This window comes from Vidua chalybeata, chromosome 22, assembly GCF_026979565.1.
Source record: "Vidua chalybeata isolate OUT-0048 chromosome 22, bVidCha1 merged haplotype, whole genome shotgun sequence".
In the NCBI taxonomy this organism is placed as follows: domain Eukaryota; kingdom Metazoa; phylum Chordata; class Aves; order Passeriformes; family Viduidae; genus Vidua; species Vidua chalybeata.
In genome coordinates this window covers 7,842,824-7,860,179 of record NC_071551.1, presented here as the reverse complement: position 1 = coordinate 7,860,179, position 17,356 = coordinate 7,842,824, and the positions used below count along the sequence as shown (strand labels likewise).

Below are 17,356 nucleotides of genomic sequence, written 5' to 3'. Positions count from 1 at the left end.
AAGGGCTTCACTGTTCAGAAATTATTTGATGCTGTACGGTAACAGCTTCATTTTTTAGGTTTTGGGTTTTTTTGCTGAAAGGAAGAGCTACTGCAGTGGAGTAAGATGTGTCCAGCTAGCAGGGGCTGTCTGTGATAATGGGAAGGCTGCCAGAGAAGTTGTAAAAAGGGAATATAATTTCTGCTTTAGCTCATAATCAAGAACCAAAAAAGGCAGTCCAGCACAGAGGAAGTAAGAAACTTTATAAATTTGTAAAATAGCAATACAAGGAAACCATCTTGTGGTCTCCAAATTAGCATCCCACACATGTTCAAACTGGACATGGTTGTTCAGAACATCACAAGCCAAAACAACAGCCCCTGCAGTTCCTGAAATACAGGGCTGGTTTGTTTTCTGATTGTTCTGGGGGTTTTTCTGCCTACTCTCCTCCCTTCTCCAGTTCCCACATCTTGTCAAATTCCTCAGAGCAAAACTAAAATCTGTGACCAACCATCTGCCTCCTGGTTTGAGCACCTCCCTTTGCAGCCCTGAGCGCACAGGAGCTGCCTCTTACCGAATTGTGCCAGCAAGGAGGGGATTGAAGGCGTATAACCAGTCATTCATGTCCTTGTCATTGATGGCCTGGAGCAGGACTCCACGGTGCTTTGTGCACACTCCAAACGTGTTGGGTGTCTGGAACATGAAGGACAATTTAAATACAAAGTCTGCAAGCATAGAGGCTGATGCACTTCTCCTCTCTGAGAGAATCTGATCCATCACATCCCTCTTTCTTTGATGTCCTACTGGTGATTTCCAGGGTATTATTAGTCATTATCTTCTACAAAACAGAGTCTCAGCTGCTGAGTGTGGGCTTTAAGAGATGGACCAGTAGAGTTCATTTGATTCCTTGCAGGAAGTTTGTTTGTATTGTTTTGTGGGGTTTTGTTTTTAAACAAGCAAAACACACAAGCCCAAAAAAACAAACAAAGGAAGCTGCAAAAACCCAGCATGCAGGGTGATGGTACCAACACATGCTCCTAAAAGCTAATCTGATGTGTGACAGCAGTCAGGGTGATTCTCTGGTACAACTGTGTCCAAAACCATAAGAAACCCTGAACAAACTGGGAACTTTGTGGGCAGGATCCTCAATGTCTCCACGACTCAGATCCATTTTCCTCAGAACAGAGGTGACACACCTGATGGTACAGAAGCACTGCTACTTGTAATGTTCTTGCTTTATGGATAAATAAACAACAGCTCTCAGACTCACCTTCACCATTGCCTGTTGATCCTCACTGTATTCCACCTGAGCTGTGGATAAGTTTATGATTCCTCTTTCTACAGGATCTTTGTCACTGTTGTAAATAAAAACATAGGGACGGCGAACCACCACAAAGTGCTTGGCCCAGGAGCTGGAGAGTGGCTCCTTGAAGTGGAGATATCCTTTCTTTGACACCACAGAGCTGGAAAAAGAAACCCACATCAAAACAGAAATAGATTTTCCCCTGAGTATCCCTATTAACTGCAAAACACTGTGTAAGACACTTGGTCCTTAATATGTTTTGTCTGCAATAGTATTCTGAAAAAGTTATTGTAAAACAAGCTGAATGGAATTTTCAACAACTATGCAAAAGTCTGACAGTTTTCCCCAGTCCATCACAGAGGACTCTGCAGCTCTATCACCTGTTTATCTTCCTTCTTCAAATGGGGCACAGAACCTACAAATCTCTGAAAGCCCTTGTGACAGTTCTCGGGAAGCCACGATCACACAACAATAAAAAACTTACCCTGGTCTGATTTCCTCAATGTCAGGAACAAGGTTTAGGAACTCGTTCTTTCCAGCTCTGGCAAGGTAGGAAGTTTCTACTGCAGGAATTATCTGGAACTGTTCCACCTCATGACAGGGACTGGAGGCACGAGAATTTGCTTCTGGTGTCCTTTAAAAAAAGTAGAGGAAAAAAAAGTAAATTGCAACAAAGCAACTGAATGTGGCAATGGAATTTAAATTGCATCTACAGGCCAGCCTGAAGTTTCATCCTCCAGCCCAGATTTATTGTATGACATTGGGATCCTTTTGTACAATATTGAATAGCATTTTCCCTTGATATCTGTGGAATATAACTTATAATAACCACTAGTAAGTTGCTTCCCCACTACTTCTACCTTGTTTCTCCTGCTAAACATAGTCACAACACAGACATACTTCCTACTACTGTTTGATGTACAATGTTCTACTTCCTCAGCACTCCTCCCTCAGGGATGTTGAACTGAGAAGGTACAAATTATGTCTTTCACTACATGGTTATTCCCAATTTCATCAAAAGTATCTTGTGTAGATACAGCTGAGAAAGATAAACAGAGATTAATGGCCACACTGGTTTATTCTGGGTCGTTATTAGTAACCTTTTCAAAAGACCTCTGAAAAAACTTGTGGACTCTGCACACTGCAGATGCACTGGTCAATGGAATGACAAGCATCTGACTGTTCCCCAGGGGAAAAAAAAACACTTCAAATAAAAAAACAAAATGGGGAAAAAGAATTGTACAGAATGACTGAAGAAGTAAGGCAAGGGGGCTGTACAGAGAAATATCTGAAAGTAGGGAAAAGGAAGAAAAGAGGAAAAACAAATCAGAAAACAGCAAAGAGATCTGTGAAGCACTGGAAAGTGATGTTTCCTTTTAATACATTACACTTACTTCTGATCAACTGAATTGCACCTGGAATCCACCAGAGAAGGGCAGGTGGATGAAGGCGTGAGGGTTGCACTGCTGAAACTGGACACGGACGGGTCCCGCCCAATCGGAGAAATATCCGAGAGCTGCAAGCACAAACACACCACAGGAGCTGGGCTGGAGCTGATGCTCGCTCCTGGCTGAGAATGGCTTTCAGCAGGGAAGGCTCAGAGAACAGAAAGGCTTTTTCATCAGCCATTCCCCTCCTCACTAGGCAAATTTTCACACAAACCACCACAAACCCATGTGGGGGCAGAAATACAGCAGCATTTATGCAGACACAGCTTGTTATTATCAATGTCCTACACTTCTGATTATTCACACTCTGACTTCTTCAGTGGATAAAACATCATCCAGTCTGAAACTTGGTATTCCCTTTGCCTACAGGCAGAATTTTTAAGAGTCAATTTATCCTCTTACATAGGGAAAGAGTCTGCTAATAAACTGGGAACTGTACTACAGTGCAAGTCCACACCATTGCCAATTCCTGCCATAGCCTTTGGAACCTGATGCTGAATAGCCAAATGCTTCCAATGGACTGAAAATAAAAAATAATACATTAATAGAAAGTGGTTTATCTTTCCATAGTATCAGTAGGTTCCATGACCCACAAACACGCTGCTGTTGTACTACAAATAGAGTGTATTACAATTAAATATTACATGAAATATTTACCTTACAATCGCTGATGCTGTTGTACACCTGGTTGAATTCCCGATTGAAGGTATGAGTAAGAAGCTGCAGACACTAAAGGGGGTACATGAGGGGAAACAAATGAGACACAAGAGAAGAACTTAATATTTAGATTTTCAGAGAAATTTGAACAGAAGAGGTGATTTGCCAAGACACACTTGGCAGGTCATGAAAGAAAAAAACTATTTCTAAACTGCTATGAAAAATCACAGAAGAGGGTAATAATCACTTCACTTGATAAAATGAGAAAGTTTTTATAGAACCACAAACACAGGGGAATGAGAAACAGCCACAGCCCAAACCTCCCCAGCAGCACTGGCCGGTGAGAGTGGCTTATTTCACTAACCAAGATGTTAAAATGAAACTCTCATGCTACTGGATATTCCCTAAGCTATCTGAGAAGCTCGTGATTGACCTATAATCCCCTCTGGCACCCCAGCTGCCAGCAGGATGGTTGCCCTGTGCCATACCTTGGTGGCCAGCTCCTTTTCCCGGTCCACCAGGCTCTCGATGTCCGCGGAGTCGTAGCCGCTGCTCTCGCTGGGCGTCACCGCGCTCTCGAAGGTCGTGGTCGAAATCTGAGAGGAAATGCTGGTGGAGGTGCTGAGGGTTCCACTGCTCAGGCTGGGAGACAACGAGTCACTCAGGGACTTGGGGATGCTGTCACCAAGCTTCTCACGAAGCAGAAGAAAATGTCGGGTTTTTTCCACCTAGTAAGGAAAGAAATCAGTATCGTCCACTCCAGGAAGGTGCCAATTTTGCAGACACTGAGTTCTTAAGAATCCTTTACTATTCATACCAGTAACTTTCCCCAGGGAAGGGAGTTTACAGTGGCACTGGAAATTGAATTTGCCTTTTTGAATACACCAAGATTCTGAGCTGAGGACTCTACTCAGCAGCCAGACACACTTTGTATCTTCTCTGCCAGGAGAATTGATTTAAACCTTGACTTTGATCTCTTTGCTCACCTCATGCAGCAGCTCCAGTTTCTCCAGTTCCCACTGATGCTCTAGAATGAGGCTGTCACCCCTGGGCCTCCAACCTGCCAGGTTCTCCTCTCCCCTCACGTATGCCACAGAAGTATCCAGGACTTTCCTCCTCCTCCTCTGCATTCCTGAGCAGTAAAAAAACAACATGAGACATGTTAAAACCATAGCCAGAGAGGTGTCACTGAGAACAAATCAGCAATTTGCAAAGAACCAGCACTTCTGCTGTTTGGCTGGAAATATACAACACAGGGATTTCATTACTTGCAAATACACAACCAAAGATATTTGATTTAGTCCAGCTTTCTTACTTTTTTCAAATATTTTCTATTGACCAAGATATAATGCATACTCCTGTTCAGTTTAACACAAAGACTTAAGTTTCTACATCTTAGAAGAAAAATGCACAGATACACCATGAACTACATTCTTTCTAGGCGTGAAGTTGGCATCAGAAATCAGCAAAAGACAAGAAAAGGCTCTACTGTTACAAAACCTACAAAACTCTACTGGCTACAAAACTGTTCGTTATGAGCCATGAATTATGCCCCTAAGACTCAGGTACATGCACTCAGTGTCCTGAGTTACCTATGTCAGAAAACAAAGTTTCCAGTGAGTCCTTGTTCACCAATGGTAAACATAGACTTGAGTCTAAAGTAAAAGCCTGAGTAAGTATTTTATGGAATAGCAACATTCCATTGCTTCTATGAAACACAGGAACTGCTTCTGATCAGGACAGAAATGTTTACTCCATTCTGCCTGAGAAATTTTCTGCAGTATTTCCTATTTATCACTGGAACACCCAGTCACTGCTTACCTGGACTTCCTGTGTCTGCCATTTTGCATAAACTCAGTTCATAGATCCCAGTTACTCGATTGCTGTGCACAAGAAAGCAGAAGAAACAAAACCACACTATTTATTATCTTCAGAAATAAAGTGCTTCAGCTTTAGCTCAGTGGTTCCCAAAGCAGAATTTTAAGTACAGCTGTTAGTTAGAACTAGATTTCAATTCTACTCTTGCACAAAACAGCAGAACAGACTGCAAAATCCCAAAAAAAAAGGCATTTCCCCCATGTTCCTCCCCCCACCCTGAACTGGACTTGAAGAGCACATGCTGCAGTGAATTCCAAGGTCGGGATCAAGGTCATCTATGTGCAAGCTTGAAAAATGAATCCCTCTTCCCAACTCTGTCAGTCTGGAAAAGAGGTCAGTAAAAAGAGAAGCCATCCCAGTTCCACTGAAATAAATGCAAGAAAGAACATTCAAAACCAGACTGGAGAACCTACGAGTAGGTAAAGTTTCAAGGAAAAAAAATAAGAAAACTAAACTACATCCTCTAAGAGGAAACACAAATACCAAAAAAAGGCCAATACCAAAATGGCAACTGCACTTACGAGTCCGGGGATTTGGAGTAGCCGCTGCCAAAGAGGTTGCGCAGGGACCGCGGCGGGGAGATCTTGGCGTCCCGGGAGTAGAACACCATGCAGACATCCTTTGTGATCACAGCAGGCTGGATGCAGTGGTCAAGCTAAGAGCAACACCAGCAATGAATGAATGGCTGCAGCCAACTGTGCCAAGTTACACTGCTGCCCTTAGTGGGACAGCTTTTGAAATTTGTTCTTGTTTGGGTCTTTGGTGAATGGTTTTCATATGTGTATCTGTGAAAAAGAACTGCCAAATTTCTTGATGCATCCCATGAAATTATTTTACTAGACAAAACAACAGTGTCTTGTACACAAGCCAAGAGCTAAGCCACTGTTTTTAACACCAGTACTTACACAGCAATGTTCACTGATTCCAGTGGATTTTCAGATACAAAGATAAAACAAGGCACAAAAAGGTAAGACCACCACTATCTCTTGTGTTGCAAGACAGTAATACCCTGACATCAAGATGTTAATTATGAGTACATTTTTCCCACCCTGTTCTCAGGAAATGAATAAATACTCTTACTGGCTTCAGGATTCAAATCACTTTTGAATCTATTTCTCTTGGGTACACTCTGTGTCCTGTCTCAAATAGTCTATAGCCAGCAGGAAGGCACTGGTGTCTCACCTCCAGGTAGGCAGAAAGGGTCATGTAGATCTTCTCTCCATACGGTGTCACTCGGTTGAGGAGGAGGGAGTTGTGCAAGGAACTATCCCAAACCGCCTCGAACCGGTAGAAAGTCCTGGAAAGAAGTACAGTAAAAGGTCAATAGTAAGAGTTCCTCTGCAGCCCTCTCATCACTCAGTGTAAAGATCTCTTCTTCCAGTGATGAGGATAACAAACACTTGATGCAAAAACTGTCTCTTTATTTCCAAGGTAATTTACTTCTACCTCAAACAGTGTGGCATAAAAACCACCGCCTGTTATGGAGAAGACTTATCTAAAAGAGAAAAGAGGGAATGCAGAAAACAAAAGCTGTCATAGCTCTACAGGGAAGTCAGCACTGAACAGTTGTTTCTAAACAGAGAAAATTAATTTCTACTGCTGCAATTCAGCCCAGCCGGATCTTAAAAGTGCATGGGAAGATTCTTTCTACACCATATTTTAGGACTTCTGTAAGACATTTCTTCAGTATGGGACAAGGAAAGAGGAGCTGAAAGCTCCCACAGGTCTACCCCAGCAATCCAGAAGGTTCAAGTAAAAAGTGAGAGACAGCATCACACACAGCACAGCTCAATCACCACATCTAAAGGCACCGTTATACTCTCCCCTCTCTAGCGGGGCTTGGGGAAATGAGCTTTCTCCTTTCTCACAGGCAGCGTCTGATTTCAGGAAGGCCCCTTTGGAAAGAAGACCTATGCCCCTATTCAGGAACTCAGCACACCTTTCCACATTGATGACAGAAACCAAAGGTATTCCTTCTTCATCACCTCTATATAATTTCCCTCCCAAATCCTCTTGCTATTTTTATCCCATTTTGAGTCCCAATGATGTAGTACTAAAAACAAGAAAGTGCTTCATGTATATTATTTTTTTTCAAGTAAGTTATATATCTGCAGAGTTTCTGTCCTAATTCCCAACTCAGAAACAAAAGACATAGGACAAATAGCAGGGTGGGGGTAGAAGAAGTAAGAAAATACAAAGCGAAACAAAAAGAAACATGAAACCGCCTAAGAGCAGACACGTCAGAAACAAAGTGCTCGATCTCAAACAGAGCTCTCAAGAATCCCCTTTCTCTGATACCAATTACGTAATTCCAAGCTAATACATAAAGGCACCATGAACTGCAGTCAAGTGAGAGTACTGCTAGATACTGTTTGCATTTAAAGAACCATATTTAGGAAACTACTTCTAAATATGCTGTTTCTATTAAAAATACAAAGAAACGGAATCTAAAGGCCAAGTATTTGGTAGCTTTAAAAACACTGTGAAGTACTGTAAAGTAATAATCCTCATTTGAGTTAGATTAGGCAAAGAGCACAGTTGTCTTCTAAGCCTTTACACATCTGTGTTGAGTCCTTATGTTTTAAACTTTCATCACGACTTAGCTATGGCAGCAAGCAATTTTTTCAACTTCTAGCAAATTCCAGATCTACTCTCAGGGTGGAAGAGAAAATAGTAAAACCTGTCTGATCACAGATGGAAAAACCACTGCATATAGCCCTGGCATAAGTTCTGCACCAATTGCCAAACAAGATTTCTCCTCATGGAAAGAGAACACAGGTGTAAATGCTCCTCAGTGCAGAAATACTACCAGCCTCTTGAGCAAAATGATGTTTGGACAAATACCAAGATGAAGTCAAGCACAGCTTTGAGGCAATTATTTTAGTGAATCTTTTCTAGCCAGGAAGGTAAATATACACAGCTTTGCCTGCCCAAACCAGAATTTGCTACAATAGCTATAGAGCGAGACAAAAACCAGAGGTCAGCAAACTCCTTTCAGCACAGCCAACAGCACACGGAGGAAAAGGGAGCACGGAAGACACAAAGCACGGAATAGAGGAGAGACAGGTTAAATGTGTAGCTAAAACTGATTCTGAAGTGGATCTTAGCATTAGTGAAAGGTGGTGAACTGGGAGCACTGAAGACTCTGTCTTCTCTTTTCCAGAGGCAGAGCACAGAAAGCAGAGTGCAAAGTGCCCCAGACTGTGCAGCTGCCATGTCGGGCTGTGATCCCACAGGGAAGCTGAAACAGGAATCCAGCACGGGCAGCTACTGCATGTCTGGCTCCTCTGCCAGCTGCTAAACTAAGGAGTGGCAACCACATGGTTGAATTTCATATGCAAATCCAGCCCCAGAACAGAGGCTGAATAGCAGTCACATGGCAGCCACTGCTATTTGATCAGAGCAATTCAAGTAACCTCATAATTCAGTCCTTGGCTTGGTCCTTCAAACAAGCAGTGTCAGAGACAGTGAGAAAATCCAAATTTAGTTCTTTGATACAGAACAAGAGAAGAAAATAGCAAGGACTACAGAAAGGGTCTATATTTGACAGCACATCAAGAGAATCAGAAAGACTACACAAAGGAAATTCTCCTACTCTCACATGTGAAGGAAAGCTCACCTTCACAAGTCCCCCAGTGAACTGTACCTGAATAACCCTCTGACACAGAGGAAGAGGAGCAGGAGGAGGAGGAAGAGGAAGGCTACATCTGAAAGAGCTAAGAGGTGTGCTAACAGAATTCAGTAAAAGCTGAGGGAAGTGGCAGCAATACAAATGGGACATAAAGCATTCTATTTTCAAGAATCTTTATGTACAAAGAAAGCAAACAGAAAATACCTAGGCATATCCTTATCAAGAAAGAGCCTGTAAAAACATAGAAAGAGCTTCAGTTAGTGCGGCCAAAAGCACAACAGAAAAGCAACAGCTGAGAGGAACAGAACAAGTGGACTAAGAAACAAAACAAAGTGAAAAAAACCCACAGAAAGCATCAAACAGGTCTGCAGACAATGAGCAAACATAAGACATATATCTCTTACCAGGGCCTCAATTCCCTTCCACCACACTGCCATGCACTCATCCTACAACTTAAACCTGGGCATTTTGGGATGAGATGGCCAACAGCTTCATCCCATTCATCCTTCACCCAAGCTGCCCACCTTACAGAAAACTACAGAGATATAGAGGAATTTATAGAAATAAAACAGAAAGCACAGGGCTTTCCAACTGCAAATCCAATAGCATCAGACAGGAAATCAGCAACAGTCTCCCTGTTTTCCAGTTATACTGATCCATTAATTCAAACACACTAAAATACCCACTTCTCAGTGGAAGGCAGTAACTGCCAATCCCCCAGTCCCTGCCTGCCTTTACAGACTCCAGGTGGCAGAGAGCCCATAGGCAGGAGCAGCATCCCAAATCCACTTTAATGCCACTGGTGTGTCAAAGTCCAGGCCTCTAAGAGAGAAGGAAGAATTCCAGTGCTTGGAAGGATCACACCTCCAGCATTCAGCAGGTGCAGCAAAGGTGGACTCAAACCTTCCTCCCCTCTGGAAACAGCCACTCCAGAGTCCCACTCCACTCCTGCTGGAGTACTCCATTCACTTACCTATTGGAGCTGTGAGAGGACTTCAGGTATTTTGCAGAAATAATATTCAAAGACAGAATGGCATCCACAGCAGCTTCATCTACCTCTGCTTTATTTCTTATACGCCCTAAAAAGAGGAAGAGGAATCAATTAAAATTCAAACTGCAACACAAAAGGAATTTGTTTTCCCAAATATAATTTCAGACTACACGAATAACAAGCAGCTGTAAGTGCAAGTTGCAAATCTTAAGTTTTTCCTCTGGATCTTTTTAAAATTCTCCTCCTACAGATAGCGCTCATAAAAATGACAGAATCTGATACAAAGAGAAATTACCAGTAATAGCTTTTCTTCCCTACAGAGCAAGACACAAAACCATTTACTCACCAACCACCAGCTCTCGCACATCTTTCCAGTGCAGCTCACTGCCCTTCTCATGGATAATGGTGACTGTGATTCTCCGCTGGATTCCCTGTGGAGTTCAGAAACAAAACACTGCTGAAGTGTTTACACACACATCGTCTATTTTGCACTTATACTGCCAAGGTGAAGTAAATAATATAATTTAAATAATATTATTAATATAATTTAATATCATTTAAGTGATTTAAATAATATCATTACATATCATCTGTAACCGAACAAGCAACTCTTTGTTTCAGGGCCCTAAAATTCATTTCAAGGGGATGTTATATTTTCATATGTAAAAGAAATTAAATGCTTCTCCCTCCTCACTCCACAAAGACAGAGTAGGAAAAATATACCTTCAAACCTATAAACCATATTTAACTGGGATTATCTTTATAATCTAGCTAGAGACAAAATATTATTAAGGATGGTAAGAGGAATTTAAGATGCACTGAGATACGGTCACTTCACAGATTATGTGTCACAACCACAAGCAGTGAGAGAGAGCAAATGGAATTTGAGTCCATATGATCCTTCCATATGGTCCTTAGAGATGCTGGAGAACACTGAAGGCACAAATCTGGTCCCAAAGGTTCCTGCTTTTCAAAAGGCTTTCATGAGTGGGATGCCCACTGATAAGCAACAGGAACAGCGATATCCTGGGGGCCACGCAATGCCCTCACAGCCCAAAGCCAACAGAGCAGGCACAGACTGGGAGATCCTGCCTGCCCCTGCACAGCTGTGTGGGAAAGGTGGTGCAAAGCCCAGCCAGCAGCATCCCCTCCCTCCCTGCAGAGGTGACACTTGCTGTTCCACAGCTTTCATCAGTACCTGGTGCAGCAGAAAGGTCCCCTGGCAGGGCAGGCCCCCGGTGTGATCCACAATAGCAGGGATGTACCTGTGTGAGACAGGGAATCAAGGATGTACCAGCCCAGCAGCTTCTGCTGCCAGCAGCTAAGCCATAAGAGTGTGTCTTTCTACCTACTCTACAAACAGGCTCCTTCTGGCATTACAGGATCACTGAATCGTGGAAGTATCATCCACTGTACTTCCAGTACTAATGGAAAACTGTGCAACTCACTTCCCTATATAACCCCTGAAGACCTGTCAGGGGAAAACCTTCTTTGTAGCAGAGATGAACACTGAACAGGGTCTGCTACGTGACTGGAGTAACGTCTCCAGTGTCCCAAAGAATCCAAACTCATGGCCTGCACAGGGAAGTTTTCCTGTGCCCCTGTCTGGAATTTCACCATGGAAAGATCCCTCCAAGTGAGAAAGAAAGTAATTCTCTCACTTTAGTCCCTTCCAATGGGGACAGCTACTGCCAGCAGGTTGGATAACCATCACTACAAAGCAGCCAGGCCCCCACCCTGGTGACTGCTAAACATCAACCTGGTCTGAACAGAACAAAGGGGAAAAAACCAAGTAATCTCATAAACCACCGTTCTTGAAACACAATGTTAATCACAATGTTAATACAGGACTTACTCCCCTGTTGGCTCCAGTTCACTGATCTCAAACCACACCAGGAGGTCGTATTTGCTCACACTCTGGCCCAAGCTGGGCTTGCTCATAGTATTCAGCTTTGTAGCTGGCACTTAAAAGGAAAAAAAAGAAAGAAAGAAGTAAATAAGAGTGGTTTACAGAGACTGAACAAGGAAAGCTTATTCGGGACTCAGAGAAACGTGCCATTTCAGAGGTCCTACATATTCTGTGTACGTAGGCAGACCACAGCTTTTACCATGAAAATGATGTTGCTTACAGCAATCATGATTTCTCTAAGTGTTTTTTAAATCTAGGTTACTAGAATAGAAAAAAAATTTGAAGTTAAATAATGGAACAAAAGTGCATCCAAAGAGCCTGGAAAAATACACAGTCCCTCTAGATCCACAGAGAAGTAGTTTCCTCAAATGTGCATCAGTTGCTTTATGGCTTGACAGTTGGTGATTCAGAATTGCTGAGGTCTGTTCATCTGCAGGATTACTCACCCATAAAACACATTTCACCTTCCCCACACAAGAGGAAAAGAATAGAACTTAAAACTTCAGTCTTCACTTCTTCGTGTTACAAAACTGCCAGACTCCCGCACCACTTGGTTAAGATATTGTATATGTAAAAAGGCAGAACAAGACTTATTCCAGAGCCCTAATCCTGCCTAAGTATTTTTCTGGGCTCCTTATCTCTTGGCATTAGTGAGTATAACCAGCCAGATCCCCTCTAATTCCTTTCATTCAAATGTAGGGATAAACCATGTTAAAAAAAAATAATGAGACAGCTTAAATTCTAGAAATAACCTAATACTCCCTCACACATCATATGTTTTAGTTGCCATTACATGCTTTCTCTTATCTGTTCACTCACTACATTTTTGTAAATGGGAACATTTTAAAAGCTTAGTTCCTGTACACTCTGACTGGGATTTTTATAACTCTGATCTTCCATTTTTTCTCCTTTCACATACTAACCTTACTGCTTTTATTAAGCCCAATAATTATTCTCCATTCTGCCTCTCAAGACCCAATCCCCCCTTGCTCAGGTATTCTTTAGGTTCTCCCACCTTTACATCTCTGTATCCTTTGGCTTCTACCATGACTTCATTTCCCATACAATGGAAGGACACAACAGCCCCCAGTTAAATAAGTCCTTACAGGAATGCCTAGGTGCTCTCTTTTGAGATCTGTTTCTTGTCTGGGTAAAACAGCAGCTGCCTCAGAGGGACAGATTTTACAGGAATCAGTTATTGACAGCACAGCTCCACCCTGGGAGGCAGCGAGCTTGGGGCTCATCATTTACCTTCCCATACATTACTGAGGGTAGTAACTCTCTTACACCCAATCATCTCATGCAGCTGCACACAACTCACTCCAGCCAGAGGAACATCAAACACACAAGTCACTCAAGGTTATTGCTAAGCAGAGCGACTCAGAAGCATCAGAAGAGAAAAACAACAGAAAGACACATGTAACTAAACATGAAGGCTTGATTCTAGATGTTCTCACAGACTTGCTCTGGTACAATTATTAATCAGCATGACTTTTTTTTGAGTTAAATAAAAGAGAATACAAATGGAAGTGAGGAACAGCACTGTTAGTGTCAGGAAAGGAAGATGAGTGAAAAGGAAGCCTATACAGAACACAGCAGCAGAATGTTTCCTCTATACCTGCCTGTGTTTCCATATGCATCTCTCATCCCAGTATCACAAAACTCTATGCAGAACACAGAAAAAATCAGAGGTCGGGGAAGTTTCAGGGAACAGATGCAGTGACACACAAAAATCTGTGTCTCCCAGCACACTGGAGTCTACAGACTGTCTCCATGGTTCTTTCTAAAAGAGCCCTGAATTTAAGCACAGCATCATCCTTCCATGAGCACAACCATGGCAGCTTCTACTCCTAATACTACTACATGATAAAGGAAAAAGGAATTTCAAAGCACATTTTGGAACTACTTCTACATCTATCACAGACCAAGTTTGGCTACTAACCATCTCGTTTAGGAGCCCGCTCACTCTGACAACTGGGAACAGGCAGAAAGAGAAAAGGTGGCAGCTGGTCAGCTCCATCCTGGAAAGCAGCCACGGCAGAGGAGGCGAGCACGTTGGCATGCTCGGACAGCGTGTTCAGCACATGCACGTTTACATAGCCAGACATAAGGTACCTAATCAACTCAATTTTCCTTTCATGGTCTGCAGAGGAATGCAACACACACAAAGAAAGGATGGTAGAAATATGCAGGTGAGAGAAAGAGGGAGAAGGAGGAAGTTAAAGGTGAAATGGAAAAAAAAAAATCACAAAAGAGTTCAGCATGCATTATTCCAATTAAGTAAAGAAAACTAAGAATCATTTCAAGAAGACTGACTCACTAAACGAGAACATGAGAGAGCAAAAAGATGAAGCAATTAATGAATAAGCAAATTTCCTGTCAGTAAGTGCTCAATAAGCAGAGGAAGAGCCATAGCCAGATCTCATGGAATATGGGCAATACCTCAGGAATGGAATTCTACCCCCTAATGAACTAAGCAGCACTTCCTGCAGAGGAGGTTGAGAAGAAATAAAAATAAAACATAAAGAGGGCAGAGAGCCAGCAAAGACATTCAGTGCCCCCTATACCACTCGCTCCATTTACATTTCCCGGTGTCCTGGATACCTCAGGAATACACAGCCTCCATTTGCAGTAGCAGACCTGTGATGTACAGAATCAGAGAGTTGTTCTCACCTGGCTTTGACAGTGGCATAGGGGGAGGAAAGAATCTTCGAGAAGGCTGTGGAGGGCTACAGAGAAATGAAGAGTTATCAATACAGAGGCAGTTAAATGTAAGAAATATACACAAATGCACACACATGCATCTTTGTGTACACACACCTATTATTGTCTCTAAAAATATCCTCACAATTCTATGAAGACAGGCGAATATCTCCTGTCAGGAAAACAAGGGGGCTCAGCACACTTCTCAGACGAACCTATGCTCTTTTTCTATTCTAGCTCAACCAAGCCTAGGAGCACTGTTGAGATTTTCCCAGAGCTCACAGATCACTGCTGAAGTTCCCAGTATTCCCAGTATTCCCAGTGCTCCTGGTGCTCCAATCACCAGCGTGTTTTTAGGGTGGACTGGCAGAACAGCTTTCCATGTTTGACAGGGCAGAACAATTCCATCAGTCACTACTCTGGGTAAACAGGCCTCTGCCAGCACTTTTACCTCCATCAGGAATTCTGCTTGTGAGGCTGTGGTGCACAATTTTAGGAGTACAAAAACTGCATAACCTGAGCATGATCCCCAAGTGCCTCTATGCCAGACTAGTGACCAATACCTGTTGAGATCCTGTCCTTGCAGGTGGAGAGGATGCTGCTGATAATGTCCAAAGACTTCAAAGACAATAGGCTTTGTTTTGATGTACTCCACAAACGATTCTGTCACTTCCACAGCAATCTATTTCAAGAGTAAGGAAAGAAAATGAGACATTCAAAAAAGGAAATCTCTTTTAGGAGTCTGTATTTTTCGTATCACTTAGTGTCACTCACAGTAAAAGCAACTGCACTCCCTTCTGGTTTAGGCATTAATTCTACTCTCCAATAAAGGAGAAAATTTCAAGTAGGAGAAGAGGAGGCTGCATGTAACTAAAGCATTACACAGTTCATAAAAACAGATATATCCAGTTCATCTGAGATCATGAGCACTGCTATTCATATGTATATTTTATTTCCTGAATTCTAGACTGTTTTCATCCTGGAAAGGAAACACAGAATTCAATGGCAGGAAGTAGAGGTGAATGAAGAGTTAAATTTGCCACAAAGAATCATTCAGTGTTTTGTTTTGTGATGGGGATTACATCATTCACCTGATCTCTCCTAGCACTGTCTATTCTTAATAATTCTGGTTGCCTTGAAGGACACACACAACTCCCAGTGCTGCTCATGGAAAGCTTTACTTACATTCTGAACGTGGTAAAACCCAAGGGGAGTCCCTCGGCCATTGTTTTTGAGAGGTTCTGTTGAGAAAGCTTCATCATGTCGATGTAAAAAGCTTTAAAAAAATAAACCAAAAATCAGCCACCACAGAATGGTTTAATGAAGATTGCTGTGCTCTGAACCCAACCCTGAAAGGAAATCCTAAACCCCTAAAAGAAATGTATTCTGCTGGAACTTTAGAAGCAGTTGAGTGATGGCCTAAAGCTGGGCATGCCATAGTCTTGTGGGATCACAATTGTGGTACTTGGTTTATGTCTTTATTACTCCTTTTTATTCTCTTCCTTAAGAACCCAAGCCTAACACCACTTTCACTTGAGAAGTACTGATTTCCTCCAGGGTCATGCAGCTTTCATTCAAATGGGTGTATGTACAATCTACTATTGAATTTTTCACATTAAAAGCTTAAAAGCTTAAGATATCTATAAACTAGTAACTTATGAGTCCACTTTGATTCCTAATTCCTTTCTGCAAAACTTTAATCCTTAACATCTGCCTAAGAGAAAGTGAGGACCAGGAACTCCAGTAAGTGACAAGGTGTGTTTCTCTGCTGTACAGCACCTCCACCCATCTGAAAAGTTCTCAGAGTTCCACTGCCCACTGTTCTCTGCTCTCTCTATCATACCATTAATTGTCTAATGCAAGTAAGGACAAATTCTTACTTGAACTGGCAGAAAATATCTGCATATTCAGGCAGGATGCCACTGGCTTGAAGCACTGTCACACGGAAGGTAAACACACTGCCCAGCTTCAGGTGATCACCAATTTCCTCAGTGAAACCTTCCATAGTCATCTTTCCATCCAAAGTGGCTGACTTCAAGTCTTAGAGAGAAAAAAAAGAAAATCCCACATGAAGTAATTTTTTTCATTTTTTTTTCTCCTTTCTTTTCTTGAAATAGTTCTTCAGGAGACAGTTTAGTCCCATCACATTTTTTTTTCCTCTTAAACCCAAGTAATTTGCTGATAATCAAAAGATCCAAGTATCTGGGAAGTTTTTCAGTACAGTTCTTCAAATGAATCTCTCATGTTCAACCCACTGGTAACACCTCTCCCTAACCATGACATTCTTGCAGGACACTCAGAACTCCTTTCTATGACTGACTGAAAGTGTCACTAATTTCCCAGAAGTTCTCTAAATACCACATATCTCTTGCTTACCCAGCTCATTTATTCTGTTGATCTCCTCTGGAGGAGTGGTAACCTCTGAATTCTGTCCTTGCCCTTCCACAATCCTTAACTCCTCCAGGGACAGTCCAGACCGAGTCATTGCAACTGAAGAAAAATCACTCTGAAAAATTAAATATAGTGCCTTGTTACAGACTTCTGCACTTTCTGAGTTTGCCATCCCCTTCCTTGCCTACAACACGTGTTCTTTATTTAGAAGCACAAGCTACTACACTCAAAGATACCTAACTCAATTTTAAGAACTCTTACCTTATCAAAATACTCATTGTCAAATGAAATTTTAGCTGTCCCAGACTGTCGAATACCAGAGCCATAATCTGGGGCTTCTTCATCAGCTAAAAAAAAAAAAAAAAAAAAAAAACAGGAAAAAAAGAAGATAGATAAATAAACGATGGGGAGGAGAAGGGAGACCCCACAGAGTTATCCCAATGGAAATTTTCATTATAATGAAAAC

General features: G+C 42.1%; 1 protein-coding gene across 4 annotated transcripts in view; it reads right to left on the bottom strand.

The window, feature by feature from the left end:
• Positions 1-17,356, bottom strand: part of KIF1B (kinesin family member 1B) — a 79,085-nt gene that overhangs the window by 4,791 nt on the left and 56,938 nt on the right. For all 4 annotated transcript variants that reach the window (XM_053962975.1, XM_053962976.1, XM_053962977.1 and 1 more), the window contains 20 exons: positions 17,152-17,237; positions 16,876-17,005; positions 16,380-16,539; positions 15,685-15,775; positions 15,063-15,181; positions 14,470-14,525; positions 11,743-11,851; positions 11,086-11,152; positions 10,234-10,318; positions 9,870-9,975; positions 6,448-6,562; positions 5,787-5,920; positions 5,209-5,270; positions 4,374-4,519; positions 3,876-4,115; positions 3,388-3,459; positions 2,677-2,798; positions 1,767-1,916; positions 1,250-1,442; positions 554-672 (listed from right to left, as the gene is read on the bottom strand). In XM_053962975.1, coding sequence (XP_053818950.1) covers positions 554-672; positions 1,250-1,442; positions 1,767-1,916; positions 2,677-2,798; positions 3,388-3,459; positions 3,876-4,115; positions 4,374-4,519; positions 5,209-5,270; positions 5,787-5,920; positions 6,448-6,562; positions 9,870-9,975; positions 10,234-10,318; positions 11,086-11,152; positions 11,743-11,851; positions 14,470-14,525; positions 15,063-15,181; positions 15,685-15,775; positions 16,380-16,539; positions 16,876-17,005; positions 17,152-17,237 — 2,362 coding nt within the window. The remainder of the gene's footprint in view (positions 1-553; positions 673-1,249; positions 1,443-1,766; positions 1,917-2,676; positions 2,799-3,387; positions 3,460-3,875; positions 4,116-4,373; positions 4,520-5,208; positions 5,271-5,786; positions 5,921-6,447; positions 6,563-9,869; positions 9,976-10,233; positions 10,319-11,085; positions 11,153-11,742; positions 11,852-14,469; positions 14,526-15,062; positions 15,182-15,684; positions 15,776-16,379; positions 16,540-16,875; positions 17,006-17,151; positions 17,238-17,356) is intronic.